The sequence below is a fragment of the Gavialis gangeticus genome, unplaced genomic scaffold (genome assembly GCF_001723915.1).
Source record: "Gavialis gangeticus isolate Ggan-Ray unplaced genomic scaffold, GavGan_comp1, whole genome shotgun sequence".
In the NCBI taxonomy this organism is placed as follows: domain Eukaryota; kingdom Metazoa; phylum Chordata; order Crocodylia; family Gavialidae; genus Gavialis; species Gavialis gangeticus.
The window spans coordinates 30,077,130-30,093,585 of record NW_017728996.1 but is presented as its reverse complement, the minus strand read 5'-3'; the positions used below and the strand labels follow the sequence as shown (position 1 = coordinate 30,093,585).

General features: G+C 43.7%; 1 protein-coding gene across 2 annotated transcripts in view; it reads left to right on the top strand.

The window, feature by feature from the left end:
• Positions 1–16,456, top strand: part of WDR72 (WD repeat domain 72) — a 279,358-nt gene that overhangs the window by 252,638 nt on the left and 10,264 nt on the right. For both annotated transcript variants that reach the window (XM_019504240.1, XM_019504239.1), the window contains exon 19: positions 13,917–14,021. In XM_019504240.1, the coding sequence (XP_019359785.1) occupies positions 13,917–14,021 (105 nt within the window). The remainder of the gene's footprint in view (positions 1–13,916; positions 14,022–16,456) is intronic.

Genomic DNA, 16,456 nt, shown 5'->3' with positions numbered 1-16,456 from the left:
ATCTTGCTGGGATCCTATGATCCCAGCTGACTTCCTGCCGTTCGGGCAGGGGGCTGGACTCAATGAACTTCCTTGGTCCCTTCCAGCCCTAATGTCTATGGAATCTACAACAAGATTATAGAAGACACCATGCTCAGCATGTGAATAGATTAAAGTGGAGATGGTTTGCATGGTGCCACCCCATTCTATTGTCCCAGCAGCCTTTGAGTCAAGTGGAACAGTAGAAGCTCCTATGCCTAGGAAGGGAGAGATGCAGTCCTTCACTGTGAATGGAGCTATTCCAAGCACCATGAGAGCAACAAACAGCATTCATATTGTCTGACAGTGTTACTAAAGCACACAGGCCCTTTTATCAACAACAAGATCTGTTCTTCACATGCACCTGACCAGATTACCAGGTCAGATAGGTCACCCTTTCAACAGACAGGCACTGAAGAAGAAATCTGCTCTCTCTATGGCCTTGTGGAATGTTTGTACATTGATGGGTCAGTCTGAAGAAAATCAACCTACCTGGAGGACGTTTGTTACTAGAGAGCTGGACTACTTATAATATTGACAATGCTGTTTCTCAGCAAGATTGGATTGATGGATGAGGGAGAGCTGACTGATGCTATGTACAGACATTCAGTTTCTCTTGAGAGAGTTGCTGTGCTTCTAGAAGAAACAGATGTTCAGGATTTTTCTCTCAGAGCAAATGGCTGCTGCAAGAGAAAAATAATCTGGGAACAACCAGGATTAAATCACTTCCAGGAGCTTTTCTTCTGGAAGAGCAAATGTCCACACAACCTTACCCTTCTGAGAGAAACTGCAGCACAGTCCTGTACATCCCAAAATGCTTTGTCCCCATCCTACCCCTCTCCAAAACCTGGGAGGAGCAGCAAATGTATATGCATCAGCACTGCAAGCTCTCTGCTCTTTATAAGCTCCGCATATCTGTTCAGGTGTCTCTAGGTAAGGTTTCCAACAGGGGAAATAAACCCAGGATAATTTTCCCAAGTTATTCAAATGTGTGTGCACAGCCTGAGACTGAGGCAAACTATGCCATTTTTGATGTAGACAATCAGTTAAGGAACTGCACGTGTGTGGATTCAGTTGCACTAGTTGACTTCACTTTATCAAGAGTTATGACACCTCCAAAAAGGGTTTGGTGACAGATGGGTACACCATCCAGGGATCATTATTTACTATGTGTGTACCAAAACTGCCAAGTGCAAAGAACACAAAGGAAAATTTTTACCAAATTATCTCTGCTACTCCTAGATCAGACAAATTGAGTGTCCTGTGAGATCTCAACACATGAATTGGGTGGGGAGGGACAATTCCACTTTGTCATTTATTGGCTACGCACAACATTAGCCATATGCTTCTGCAGTTGTGCACTGGATATGAAATTGTCATTACAAATGTAATTTTTCAGCAGGCCAACAAGAGGAAAGTGTTGTGGATGCATCCATGATCCCACCAGTAGTACCTAAGAGGAACTGTCACTCTATGGCAGACACACATTAATGAAGTATGGTTCATTTTAGAGGTGCACCTATATATTGGTCCATATCATATTGGCACCGATAAAAGGAAAAATTACATTATTGGCAATCGGCTTTTTTGGCTGATGTGGCAAAAAGAAGTGGGGCTGGGGCTGGGGCAGGTGCTGCTCAGCCAAGGACAGGTAGGGCACGGGACAGCTGTGGGCAGCTTGTCCAGGGGCATGGAGTGTGGGAAGGGAGGTGACTCCTGCCACTGCACATGCCCCAGGGGAAGCATGGGAGTCATGTGCACCCTGGATTTGTGCGTGAGGGAGAGGAGGGTGGGCTGCCCACTGCAGGCTCCAAAATGGGGTCTGCACTGGCTTCTTCCCAATATGTAGGTGGGCCAGAGCTGCACTTGGGGTTGGTAGGGGCAGGGCGGGTGGCAGTAGGACTAGGAGGGGGGACTACAGAGGGCCTACAGTGAATTTTGGGGTGGCTGTAGCTCACCCAGTAATCCACTCTCCCAGCACCGCCACCGCCCGCCCTGCCCCCACACATGCCAAGCACAACTCCAGCCCAGCCCCTCCACCAGGAAGAGGCCACAATGGAAAGCCCATCCTCACCCCATACACAAATCCAGGGGGTACATGTCCCCCATGCCTCCCCCAGGGGTGCGTTCAGCATGGGGAGCCACCCCCCCTCCCCACCCTCCACACCCTCTGGACAATCTGCCTGTGGATCCATCCCATGCCCTGCCCCTGTCCCTACTCTAGCCCCACCTTCTCCCTCACCATGGGGGGCCTCGATCTGTCCCCCCATGCCCTTGCCCCCACAGACTTACTGGGTTGACCACTACTCTCCAAGCTGTTAGGCTGTATCTCAGCAATTGGATCACTATTGGCCAAAATGGCTTTGTTAATAATCGGCCATCAGTATCAGCCAAAAAATTTTTATTGGTGCACCCCTAGTCTATTTACATCATTTGAGTGGACAGATCATCAGATGACTCATTTAAATCTAATTCTAAAAATTCATCTGAAATGCCACATCATTGCAGCTAAGTTTCAATGAAGGGTGAATATAGAATCAACTAGCATGTAAACATGTTCTTGCAGGAGTATGGAAGGTTGACTCCTGGTTTTCTGCTCAAACCTGTTGATATGCTGTAAAATTTCATTCAGAACTTTCTGTATTGTGTCACTGGAGCAAACAGCTGGTTTTGTGTCCTGGCATCACCAGGACTAGATCAACGTAAGTAATGAAGCTATCCAAAAACTTATATAAAAAGAGGATGGTAATTTGAAAACTGTAATAATCCTGCTTCCCATGTCCACCTGCAGGATTAGAGAGAGGTTTGTTGTGAAGTTTGTGTCGACTCTGTCAAATACAGGACAAAATAGAATGTCAAAGGAGGTGAACCACAACAGCAAGCTAAGGCATCGTACATGCAGCAGTTTTACATATAGCTAAGGGCTATGTATGGGCCTGCTCATGATAGATCAATATCAGTGAAGGGAACTGATGGTCATCTGCTGATTATTGACCTTGTCAGCACCCTGGCAGCAGCTTTTTGAGGACTTGTTGGATATTCTGTCTAATGTACTCATGATGCAGTACTCAGATATGACATATGAACCTCTTAGACCATGAACCTACTCTGGAAGAAGATCTGGATGCTGAGCAGAGGTTAAACAATAGCAAAGATTCAGGTCCTGATATTCTAGCAGAAGTCAGTGTGTCAAACTAAGCCCTGACTGAGAGTATCCATAAGGTCATCTGACATATCCGGGAAAAGGGAACTTAAAGATGTTACCATAATCAACATATACAAAGGAAAAAGGAGATCAGGCATAATGTAGCAACTGCTGGGGATCTTGTTAGCAACTGCTAGTAAATTGCTAACTCAAATGCTCTTTATTTAACTGCTCTGGGAGATGCCGACAAACATGAATTTTTTTGTAAGACAAATCCAAAAGAAATGCTGCAAACAGAAATATGATCTTTTTATGTGTTCACTAACATCAACAAAGTCCTTGATACAGTCAGTTAACCTGAATGAGGAGGCTCCTGGGTTGGTTCAGATGGCCTGAAATTTTCCTATATCAGCTCCATAAAGGAATAAGTGGCAGAGTAAGGATTTATGCTAACCTCTCTGACTATTTCATCTAGAATGTAGAAAAGCAATGTTGGGCTCTTGGACCAATTTTGTTTCCTCTTCTATGCAACACTTGTGGAGAAAGCAGCTGATGACATTGCAGCTAGGGCTGTACGAAACATAAATTCATTTCAACATCCATTTCACCATTTCAAAGGGACAGTGTTTCATTTCATCATTTTGTTTTGTTTCAAAGCACTGTTCCATTTCATTTTGGCAAAACTGTTTTGCCGTTTTGACATTTCTCCCATAGGCTATAATGGGGAAATCATGAAAATGCCTAAAACTTTGTCATTTGCTGACTGATTCAGATGCAAGGTGTAGGGTTGGTAGCCCCTTCTCAGGGCATGAAGCCTGCCAAGAGTCAAGGAGATAGGTGCAGATGTTTCTGGGAAACTGCACCTCAAAGTGTTCAAAGCAAAACATGTGACACTTGCTGGCAGCAGCAGCCTCCTGTCATCCAGTGTGCAGATCCAGGGGTCCGCACCCCCAGGCGGAGCCCGGCAGTACTGGGAGGGCAGGTTGAGCTCTGTGGGGCTGGCTGAGCTGGTCAGAGTGCAGCTTGGCTCTCCCCACCTCCCACCGCTGGGCCACACTCCAACCAGCTCCACCAGCCCCATGGAGTTCAGCCCGGCAGCAGGACACAGAGCACGCAGCCCTAGCTCTCCCTGCCTTCCACCTCCGGGTTGAGCTTCATTGGGCTGCAGAGCCACTCAGAGCTCAGCCCAGTGGTGGGAGGCAGGGAGAGCCAGGGCTGAACTCCACCTCCCGCCCCTGGGATGAGCTCTATGGGGCTGTGTAGCCACTCAGAGTGCAGCCCTGGCTCTCCCCTGCCTCCTGCCACTGGACTGCTTCAAAACACACAACTTTTCAGAACTTTCAAAATGTTTCAAGTGCCCTTATTTTGTTTCAAAGCTGTTTTGAAGCTTTTTGTTTCAGTTTGATTTCACTGTTTCTAGCTTGAAGCACATCAAAATATCTTCAAAATGAAATGCTCATCGAAATTTCACACAGTCCTAACACTGGTGTAATATTAAGATTCTCCATCTCTAAATCCATTTACCAAGTTTACAAGCAAGATCAAACTGCACCATTTAGCTGCTCTCTGAGCTGCTCTACACAAGTGGTGCTCGATCTGTCCAGCCCCACAGGCTGGATGAGTAGCATGGGTGGATCCACAGGCTGAATCCATTGTGGGGTCAGCACATGGGTTTGGTCCACAAATGTCACCCCATATTCCAAATCCAGTTTCAGAATCACCCACATGCTGGCCCAACCCCCTGTGCCAGATCCAGCCTCAGAGTGACCGTGTACAGCAGCCCAGCTCAGCCCGCACTTTGAACTAGCTGCAAAGCAATCCCATGCACCAGCCTAACCCCACACACACTAGATCCATCTGCAGAGTGACCCAACATGAAGGCCAGTTCGCATCTGTGGGACTCCCCAAGAATCCAGATATTTGGTAGCAGGGTATTTGTGGCAACGTTAATTGCCATAGCTCTGGGAACTGCACCAAATAATGCTCCCACTTCTCTCCTGCGAGCGCAGGTGGGATCCTGCCATCACTCCTCTGCCAATGAATTTCTGGACCGATAGGGGGCCTCATAGAGCAGATAACATGTCCCCACAGGCCAGATCCAACCTGCAGGCCATAGGTTGAACATGACTGTTCTATACAGGTGACTGTATCAGTGGTCCAATTCTGAACAGGTCTTGTTGATTATTGCGCGGCCTTCACTCCAACTCTAACCCATTCCACACCCCACTGGCTAACTCCACTGGCAGGGATTGAGTGGGGAGGAAGGTTTAGGGTGAGAGTGAGCCTCATGGAATTCGCACTGCCACTGCAAGAGCCCTGGCAAGAGCTGGAGCTCTGGCAGCAGCACTACGTGTGCTACATGGCAGGGTGAGGTGATTCTGCTTGTAGAGGTGAGGGTTGCCATTGGCAGCCATTGCTTTTCAGCAGCTGCTAGCTGATCATTAACAGCCTGTACCCCTCCCTGGCAGGGTAAGGGATAGACTGCCAGTGATTGGGCTCCCCTGGGGTGGGAGCCCCAAGGAGTAACCCCCTGTTGCCTCATGGCTGGAGAGCTCACCTTTGAGGTGACTTTGTGGCTAGAGACAGACCTTACACATAAACTGATATGATCAGAAACTGGTTTAAACCTGTAACAGAACATAAGTTCAGTGCACATCAACCAGTTTCAAAATGGCTAAAACTGATTTAAGATAAACCTGGTTGAAAGTAGTATCAGATGTAACTGATTTAAGTCAAACTGGTTTATGCAACGTCAGTCCCAAACCACTTCCTGATTTAAGTTAAACCAGAGTCCCCCAGCATCCCAGATGCTTTGCAGCCCTGGGCTGGTCTGTGCTGTCTGCTCCAAAGAACAGAGAACAGTCCCCTGGCAGGCAAGAAAAGGGTCACTAAACCTGGGATCATGTGATCCCAGCCAGGTGCCTGTCCAGTCTCCTCTTGAAGACCCCCAAGGATGGGGCGAGCACCATCTCCCTTGAAAGCCCATTCCAGAACCTGGCAACCCTGACCATGAAGAACTTTTTTCACATGTCCAGTCTAAATTTACTCTCCAGGAGCTTATGGCCATTGTTCTTCGTTGTTCCAGGGGGTGCCCTGGTAAATAGGTCATTACCTACTTCGTGTTTCTCTCCCCTTATGAATTTGTACACCGCCACAAGGCGGTGAGAATTGTAACCTCTTCTCTTGGAGAGGCTGAAGAGGTTAAGGTCCCTTAGCCTTTCCTCATAGGGCCTTCCCTGCAGGCCTCCAATTACATGAGTGGCTCATCTTTGGACCCTTTCCAGGTTGTCCACATCCTGCTTAAACTGCAGCATCCAGAACTGGACACAGTACTCCAGTTGTGGTCTGACCAGTGCCATGTAGAGAGGGAGAATCACCTCCCTGGACCTGTTTGTGAAGCACCTACAGATGCACAACAAGGTGCGATTGGCTCTGCTGACTACATCACATTGACAACTCATGTTTATCATGGAGTCAACAGTGACTCCAAGATCTCTTTCTGCTTCAGTGGTGCTGCACCCCCCAGCCTATAGCTATGATGGCAGTTCTTTCTCCCTAGATGCAGCACCTTGCACTTGTCCTTATTGAATTGCATCCTGTTGCTGTCTGCCCACTTCCCCAACCTGTCTAGATCAGCCTGGATCTGAATCTTTTCAATCTCCCTCTCCCTGCTTCATACTGTCTGCAAACCTGACAGGTGAGGAAGCCATCAGGGAGCTAATAACACAGTGTTTATCAGCACATCAACAAAACAAAAGTCTCTCATTCTCCTTCAGCATGACAGGAAGCTGAGGGTCTCTATAGGAGGACGCAGGTGCTTGTACACTAATGCCAGAAGCATGGGGAACAAGCAGGAGGAGCTAGCCCTCCTGCTCTCCAGTGGGCATTACAACCTAGTAGGGATTATGGAGACCTGGTGGGACTCCTAACATGAGTGGAGCATAGCCATAGAACACTACGCCCTGCATAGATGGAACTGGGCAGGGAAGAAAGGTGGAGGTGTAGCTCTTTATGTGAAGGAGCAGTATATCTCCTTGGAGGCCGACATTGGCTCCAAAGAAGAATGGCTTAAAACCTTCTGGGTCAAGCTGGGGGAGGGGTGGGGGGGCGGCAATACAGACCTAACTGTAGGTGTATATTACAGACCACCAGACCAGGGGGAGGATTTAGAGTTTGCCTGAGAACTGACAGAGGCTGCATGTGCACAGGACATGGTTATCATGGGCAACTTCAATTATCCAGACATCTCTTGAGAGGAACACTCGGCCAAGTCAGACCAGCTGCATTCCTTCTTGACGAAGAGCTCTTCCTGGCTCAGGTGGTGCACAGGCCAACCAGAAGTAATGCTCTCTTAGATTTGGTCTCAAAGGAGAGGACCTGGTGACTGACTTAGGTATAGAGGATAGCCTGGGTGACAGTGACCATGAAACCATCATGTTCACTGTCCATCACAAGGCAGACAAATCAGATAGCAGGGCTGAAGTTTTGGATTTCAAAAATGCAAATTTCAACAAGTTCAGGTCACTAGTAGGGGTAGTGCTGCGGGATCAGGGACCGAAGGCGAAAGGTGTGCACGAAGAGTGGTCATTTTGCAAGGATACAATCCTTGAAGCACAAAGGAAGTCCACTTCCATGTGGAGGAAAGGTACCAGAAGGGTACCTCTTGGCTAAACAGGTAAATCATGGTCCTCCTAAGAAAGAAGAAAGAGGCATACAAACAATGGAAGCTTTGGGGAGGCCCCAAAGAAGACTATACAACAATGGCCCGCATTTGTAGGGAACAAATTAGAAAGGCTAAGGTGGTGACTGAACTTAAATTAGCAATGGGAATCAAGGACAACAAGAAGTCCTTCTTTAGGTACATAGGGAAGAGGAGGAAAACAAATGGGAGTGTGGAGCCATTGCTCAACAACTCAGGACATGTGGTTGCTGACACTCAGGAGAAAACTCAACTCCTGAACGACTACTTTGCTTTGCTAGTTCACGAGGCAAAGGGGAAAATCATTCCAGATAGGGTACAAAACGAGCAGGGCAGGAATGATTGCCTTCCTATTATTGCCATAGAACTGGTGTGTGATTAGTTAAAGGAATCAGACATATATAAATCAGCGGGACTGGATGAACTCCATCCAAGAATGCTGAAGGACCTGGCCAAAGTCATTGCAGAAGTCATCCCTAGCGAAACTTTTCCAAAACTCATGGCACTCTGGAGAGGTCCCTCATGACTGGAAGAGGGCCAACGTTGTGCCCATCTTCAAGAAGGTGAAGAGGGAGGACCTGGGTAACTATAGGCCAGTTAGCCTAACTTCTATCCCAGGGAAAATCCTGGAAAAAAAATCACTAAGGAGTCTGTGTGCAATAGGCTTGCAGAAGGTAGGATTCTGAATGACCACCAGCATGGCTTTGTCTGGGCAGGTCTTGTCTTACCAACCTCATCTCATTTTATGATCATATAACTCACCACCTGGAAAACAGTGAAGAGGTTGAAATTGTATGCCTTGATTTCCAGAAACCCTTTGATCTGGAATCCCACGATGTTCTCATGAGAAAATTGGAGGATTGTGGGTTTAACTGCGAGACAGTTATTTGGGTACGAAACTGGATGCAGGGTAGGACCCAGAGAATCCTAATGAACAGATTTGTGTCATCCTGGTGAGAAGTTTCCAGTGCTACAGAATGCAGAGACATGCAAGTTTCCTGTTTGTGCCTGTCCATATGAGAGTGCTAGTAATGCCACATCCATGAAAAACTTCTGAGTGACAAGATCATTGAATCAAAGAAAATTAGGGTTGGAAGGGACCTCAGGAGGTCATCTAGTCCAACCCCCTGCCCAAAGCAGAACCAGCCCTAACTAGATCATTCCAGCCAGGGCTTTGTTGATCTGAGTCTTAAAACCCTCCAAGGATAGAGGTTCCACAGCCTCTCTGGGTATCCTGTTCCAGTGCTTCACCACCCTCCTAGTGAGAAATCTTTTCCTCATATCCAGCCTAAACCCCGCTTGTTGCAGCTTGAGACCATTGCTCCTTGTTCTGTTATCTGTCACCACTGAGAACAGTCTAGCTCAATCCTTTTTGAAACCAACCTTCAGATAGTTAAAGGCTGATATCAAATCTCCCTTCAGTCTTCTTTTCTGCAGACTAAATAAACCCAGTTCCCTCAACGTCTCCTCGTAAGTCATGTGCCCCAGCCCCCAAACCCTTTTTGTTGCCCTCCACTGGACTGTCTCCAACTTGTCCACTCCTTTCTGTAGTCAGGGGCCCAAAACTGGGCACAATATTCCAGATATGACCTCACCAATGCAGAAGAGAAGGGAATAATTACTTCTCTCAACCTGCTGGAAATGCTCTTACTGCTGTTAGCCTTCTTGGCAACAAAGGCACACTGTTGGCTCATATTCAGCTTATTGTCCACTTTAACCCCAAGGTCCTTTCCTGCAGAGCTTCTGCTTAACCAGTTTGTCTCAAACCTGTAGCAGTGCATGGGATTCTTCTATCCTAAGTGCAGGACTTTGCATTTGGCCTTGTTGAACCTTATAAGATTTCTTTTGGCCCAGTCCTCCAATTTGTCTAAGTTACTCTGAATCCTAGCCCTACCCTCCAGCATATCTACTACACCCCACAGGTTGGCGTTATCTGTGAACTTGCTAAGGGTGTAATCCATCTCATCTTCCAGATTGTTATTGAAGGTATTGAACAAAAATGGCCCCAGGACTAACCCCTGGGGCACTCCACTTGATACCAGCTGCCAAGTAGACCGAGGTTCTAGCCAGGTTTCTATCCACCTTACAGTCAATTCATCTAACCCATACTTCCTCAACTCGCTTGCAAGAATATTGTGGGAGACTATATCAAAAGCCTTGCTAAAGTAAAGGTATATCATGTCTACTGCTTACCCCACATCCACAGAGCCAGTCGTGCTATCATAGAAGGCAACCAGGTTGATCAAGCTCTTGGTGAATCCATGCTGCCCCCTTCCTGATCACTTTCTTCTCCTTGCAGTGCTCAGAAATGGATTCTTTGAGGGCCTGTTCCATGATTTTCCCAGGGTTTGAGGTGAGGCTGACTGGTCTGTACTTCCCTAGATCTTCCTTCTTCCTTTTCTTGAAGATGGGTACTATATTTGCTCTTTTCCAATCATCTGGGACCTCCCTTGATTGCCATGAGTTTTCAAAGATAATGGCCAGTGGCTCTGCAATCACATCAGCCAATTCCCTCAGCACCCTCATACGCACTGCATCCAGCCCCATGGACTAGTACGTATCCAGCCTTTCTAAATAGTCCCTAACCTGTTCTTTTACCACTGTTGGCTGCTCACCTCCTCCCCAAACTGTGATTCCTGGTGCAGTAGTTTGGAAGCTGATCTTGCCTGTGAAGACCAAAGTAAAAAAGGCATTGAGTATGTCAGCCTTTTCCTCATCATCTGTTACTAGGTTTCCTCCCCCATTCAGTAAGGGGCCCACACTTTCCCTGACCTTCCTCTTGTTGCTGACATATTTGTAGCAAACCTTCTTGTTATTCTGTATGTCCCTTGCTAGCTGCAACTCCAGCTGCACTTTGGGTTTCCTGATTTCATCCCTTCATGCACTGGTCACTTGCCACATTTGCTAGTCTTCCTGCACATTGGGATGGTTTGTTCCCGCACTCTCAGTAAGGTTTCTTTAAAATACAACCTGCTCTCCTGGACTCCTTTCCCCCTCAGACTGGCCTCCCAGGGGATTCTGCCCATCAGTTCCCTGAGGGAGTCAAAGTCTACTTTTTTGAAGTCTAGGGTCCATACTCTGCTGCTCTCCAGATACATCTCTGTTCCTGTGAAGTCATGAGCTCCAGCAAGTGACCATTTAAATTACAGTGTGGGCCAGAATGTGGAATTTTGTTACCTTTTTTCAAAAACTCTCATGTTTCTTTCTTTGATAGGAAATAGTTACAGCAAGGCTATGTTGTATTTGTTTCAGGCTAACCTTTTTATCCTGGGACAAAATACAGTTGTTCAGATATCTATTGTCCCAAGATAAATCCAAAAAAAGTTCACAGGATAAGAAGTACTAACATTTTATCCTGGGACATCACAAAGTACATCTGAATGGTTATCCAGGAATTGCAGCATTGAATCAATGGCAGAAAAGTGGCATTGCATTCAGCTGCTTGCTAAATGCTTCTGTATGTACACATCAATCATGGGATATTTTTCTTCCAGAATAGACCGAGGGAAAACTTGTCCAGGGACAAATGCAACATATGTTCCCAGCTTAAGTTTTGGGACTCTTTTTTTAACCTTTTCATAACAATATTCTGTATTTGAAACTCTCTTACTGTACTTCTGAACAACTCTAACTGTCAAGTTTAGTCATGTAAAACAATCCAATCTATTACTTGCATCAGCAAAGTACAGAGAAAGGATGAACTGTTTCAGAAAATAGTGTTCCATTACATTTGGCACTAGAATGCTTTCTTTTCAAAATCCAACAACACAAACTTATAATTTCAAATATTTCTTTTCTGAATAAATATTTATTGTGGACAACAAACACAAGGAATTCCTCTCTTCACAACTGGATGTATTTCTTTATTCTTACATCTTTCTCTCTTCCCTCCAAGATGATGCATAAAACAAAAGCATCAATTAACTCATTCATCCAGTTTAGTCTATTAAGAATTTTAACCCACTGTGGTGTTATATAATATTCAATTTAATTATTTTGGAACATATACGAACAAAATATACATCTTGAAGTTGTTGGGGAAAATGATAAATTTCAGTCAGACTTAATGCTGGTCAAATACTACAAAGAAGAGTGTCTGTGATGCTTAGTATAGATTCAGAATGGTTCAACAATTTGCTCCCCTTTCCAGTTGGCTGTCTGTGAACATGCACTTCAGTGGCTCTTTGTTGTCATTAACATTTGAGGATTGGAGTTTAAACTTGTTCATAGGGCCACCACAAGCCACATGCACCCCTTAGTGTGAGGGCTTAAATAAGGCTAAAGAGAGGCCTAGGCCCTCTGCAAATACATCTGTTTGCACTTGTACAAGGTATTCATGTGTGAACAAGAGTATTCGTTATTTATTAATTGCTGTTCTCCTCCTTCCAAGTCAGCTAAGCCCTCCCATGCTGTCCCATGCCTTTTCAAAGGAACCCAAGAAAAACAAAGTTCTACTCTATGTGGATATTAATGGTTCTACTTACCTTTCACACAATTAAAAGTTTCTCTGGTGTCCTTGGCCCCTGCTTGACAGAGTGGTGTAAGTCAGTCAGTTGCTGTCTTAAAGCTGATGCTGCACCAGAATCTGTTCAGTTTTTAGGGAAAGGTGGTATTTTTCAAGTGAAAGTTATTGCATGATTTTACATATTTTATTATTCCATCCTTATTTTATTGTTATATATTTAAAGCCCTGATCCTACAAAGGATTTTGAGCCTTATTGGATTCAATTAGGCTCCACATGGATGGCCCAGAGTAATGGAGCTGATAGCAGGATTGGAATAACAAATTGACAAACTAATAGAAAAGACAGGGTCTCTGTGTGGATATATTTTGCATCCACTAGCTTTGTTAACAATTAACAGAGTCTGATTACATGATTTCTTTTAATTTGGGAAACTGTATAGAGAAGTATATGTAGAGCAGATTCACTTTCTATATAAACAATACTTACTTTTCAAAATTGATCAGAAAGTGAGTGACTGGCATGCAGTCATGGCCAAAGCCCTGTTCTCAGAAACAAACCCCACAGGGAATTTATGCAGAAGAATCTGAGCAGGTCTACCTCTATGGATCAGTCTGCAGGACAGAGATCTAAGTTCACTGTACAGTTAACAGAGGATTCAAGTACTAATCCCAATGTTTACTGAAGTCTAGTACTACCGCAACCAATAGAAATAAGGCCTGAGAACATCAGTTAGAGATGGATCCATATTTTATTGTGTATTCCCCATGAAATAACATGCAATAATTTATCTTAACAGTGCAATTAACCTTTATTACCAGTGTAATGTGTATTTCCTGGTCAGTAAAGGCTCAGAGCAGAGGTGATACAGAAACATAACTGGCCATGGCAAGAAAATGTCAGGCCAGAGTTGCTGCATATTTTCATTATAGGAAAATGTACATTGGATTTATTTTTATAGGTACTGTGAATGACACATAAATAATATTCCTATCTCAGTGAAGGTATTTTCTTCAGATTCAAAAATGTTTAGCAATTAGATAAAAGGTGTGTTTTTTTTTTAAAATGATAGTCTCTAGGACATAATTTATGCTGCTTTTTACTCTACTCTGAAATATATCACTAAATGTATTATATGTTTTGGTATTATATAGCACATATTTGCATTTTAATTTATTATATTTAACTAAAATTAATTTAGATCAAAGTAAAACATGCGTCTGACTCCAATAATTACAAGACCTTTTCACTGATAGTTTATTCTATTTACTGATGTATTTTGGTAGAACAAAGTAGCTAATTAATTTTATTGTTTCAGGTTTATAGAAAGGGAAAAAATAATTTTTTTTCACTTTAGAAGGATTATATTTAAACTGATGCCTCAAACTCGTCCCCCGATAAAGTAATGTCTATAGATTTTTCAACTATTATATGCCTGCCAATAAATACTTTGAGGTTCCATTTTATTTTTATTTATTATTTGTGTTTACAAAATATGTCCTCAGTATTGAAAGGATTGTGACAAAGGAGGGAAGTGTTTTATTTGTGAATATATTACAACTCTCCTCCCCCTATTTTTTCTTCTTTATAGCTCCAGTCAGTGTGGTCAAGCATGACAGCTGCTCAAACTCGGCAAACTTCCAAGAAGCCGAGGATATGCCTGACAGATGTGTCTTGGAAGAGTCTGAGAGTCCAGGTGAGAGCCATTTAAAGATAGTTGCCAAGAATCAAATGATAAATTTGACACAGTTTGGGGGCCTACAAAAAATCACATTGTAATGCACTTCCTTTTTTAGCAGCTGCAATATCAAATTAATAGTCACCTCCAGTGGTCATTGTCTGGAGCTGATATCCTTTCCTCTTTCATCAAGAATTTGGGTCTTAGAAAGGATAAAGACTTTCTGACCAAAAATAAAGCTGACAGTAATAGTTCATTATAATTAGTTTTGGACTAATTCTTCTAGTTAATATATGTATGAGGCCTGACCTTTGAAGGTAAGCTAAGGGTATGAAAAATTAGGAGTACTGTACCTACTGTAGTTGAATAAAAAAAACAGGCATCCAGATGCAATACATCTGGCAAAATGCAAATTGCTAATTTTATAACTCGCTTCTTTTTTTTTCAAATCAACTCACTATAGATATTTTAACTAATGGTTCTCAACACTGAATTGATTCATTGCATACAGATCCATTAGGTGCATCTCTTCTAGGGGTGCTGATATTTGTCTTCATCTTGCTGTTTATGAAATAAACAAGAAGTTTACTATATAAATCTCAAGAAGGGGCAATTAAATTTAAAGTGGTTCCAATTGCAGTTGATTAAAGACACAGCGTGTGAATGAAAAAAAAAAGCCGGGCAAGCTGTCTGCCTCACACATGGACACATATGTAATGTGACACAGTAGTCATTAATGAAAGAGTTAAACATCATTTTTTCACTTGATATTTTCCTTTCCTTCTTTATCTGGTTTCTCTGTACCCTCTTGCATCTTTGTGTGCTGATCCGTGTATCATATTTTTGATTCATCCTCTCTACGGCCTGTCAGCTTAGTTAAGAGATTTCCAAATCTTGCAGCCTGCGCTGACAGGGGGCAGCTGCCAACAGTCCCCTGATCCTTCCCCAAGGAGCACAGCTGAGATTTAATTTTCAGTGAAAGGGTGCAGTCTGAAATCCATGTCAGGTCCCCAAAGTCATCTCAGAACCCAGATAGGACCCATGGCTAGGGGATTATATTTCAGCGCACTCCACTCCTGCAAAATTCCTTGGGAGTTGAACTGCTGTCATGTACCTGATTTGAACTACATTTCCTTTTCATCTTTTCCACAGAAATGAACAATGGTATATTTTAGAATAATTGAAATCAATGAATTGTAAATCCATGTGCATTTTTAAGGCACTTTGGTTTGGTCCCACAACCTTACAACAAATGCTGCATGAGATTTAAAAGGCGTAGATAATCCATACTGGTAAGGAGACAAGTTTAATTTCTGACTTCAGCTACATCAAACCACCTATGGTACTGCTTTACACATCCTTCAGTAAATGTCTGTAGACCTTTCTAGAACTGTAAAAGGTTTTTAAAAGGGTATAGTCTTACTGTCATCTGTTGTGGACAGAAGTGGCAAAGAATGTCAGGTTAAGAGTTCTAAATGGCTCAAGGAAGAATTAATGTAGTGCTCCCTCTGCCGAAAGATGATTTTAATTCACCTTTCATTTAAGTTGTTTTGGGTGGTGAAATGTACCCAGGGTTGGATGGGAATTTCAGATACATATTTCTGGCTACCACAAACAAATATGAAATAAAGAAAAGGAAGCAAAACTGTCAGGAGGTGAATATTGATTGGGAAAACATGTGTTGATAAAGAATCTAAACTTAAAAAGTGAGTTACATTCTGTCCATCTGACATAATTAAAGTGGTAATAAACAATGAATTACTCTGGCTTCGCTCTTTGTCCAGTCCTGCATTTTAAGACATCTTGCCTTATAGGTCTGAAAACCTCTGGAGATTTCACTACTGGTCTCACTGCTTTCCACTGAGAATTTGTGGCTTGGTTGTCATGGAGACATCGTATTTCTCCAAGAATTGCTCATATTGATCCGTGGACAGGCGTAAATGGCCAGGCGAATGTGAGGCGTAAAGGGGGCTGGGCAGTACTATAAAATGACCAGAGGTTATGGGTCGGAAATAAGCTCATAGCAAACACTTAGGTAAAGAGAAAGAAACAGTTTCATTTTGTTTCAGGATTTCGTTTTTGCACTTTGTGCCATTGTCTTCTTTCACTATAGACTGAAAGAAACTTGTTAGTCACTTGTCATGTCAGATCTTTGGTGCTTGTCCTGACACAGCTGTCAGCCTTCCAGCTCTGTGCAGTTCAGGGACACACAACAAAGAGCTAGCAACATGAATTATTTTTCTCAGTGTTGCTTCCTTAAAGTAATAGTAGGTGCCATGTACTAACTGAGATGAATGTCAAATAGTCTCAATTTTGGACATGAACACAGCCATGGTTAGACTTCTATGTGGGCAATAATGTTGATAGACAATGGAAACTGTAAGAAGCATTGTTTTTCAGAACATGGGGCCTGCCTTCATTTATCAGGAATCCCTTGCTTAAATGAATTTTAA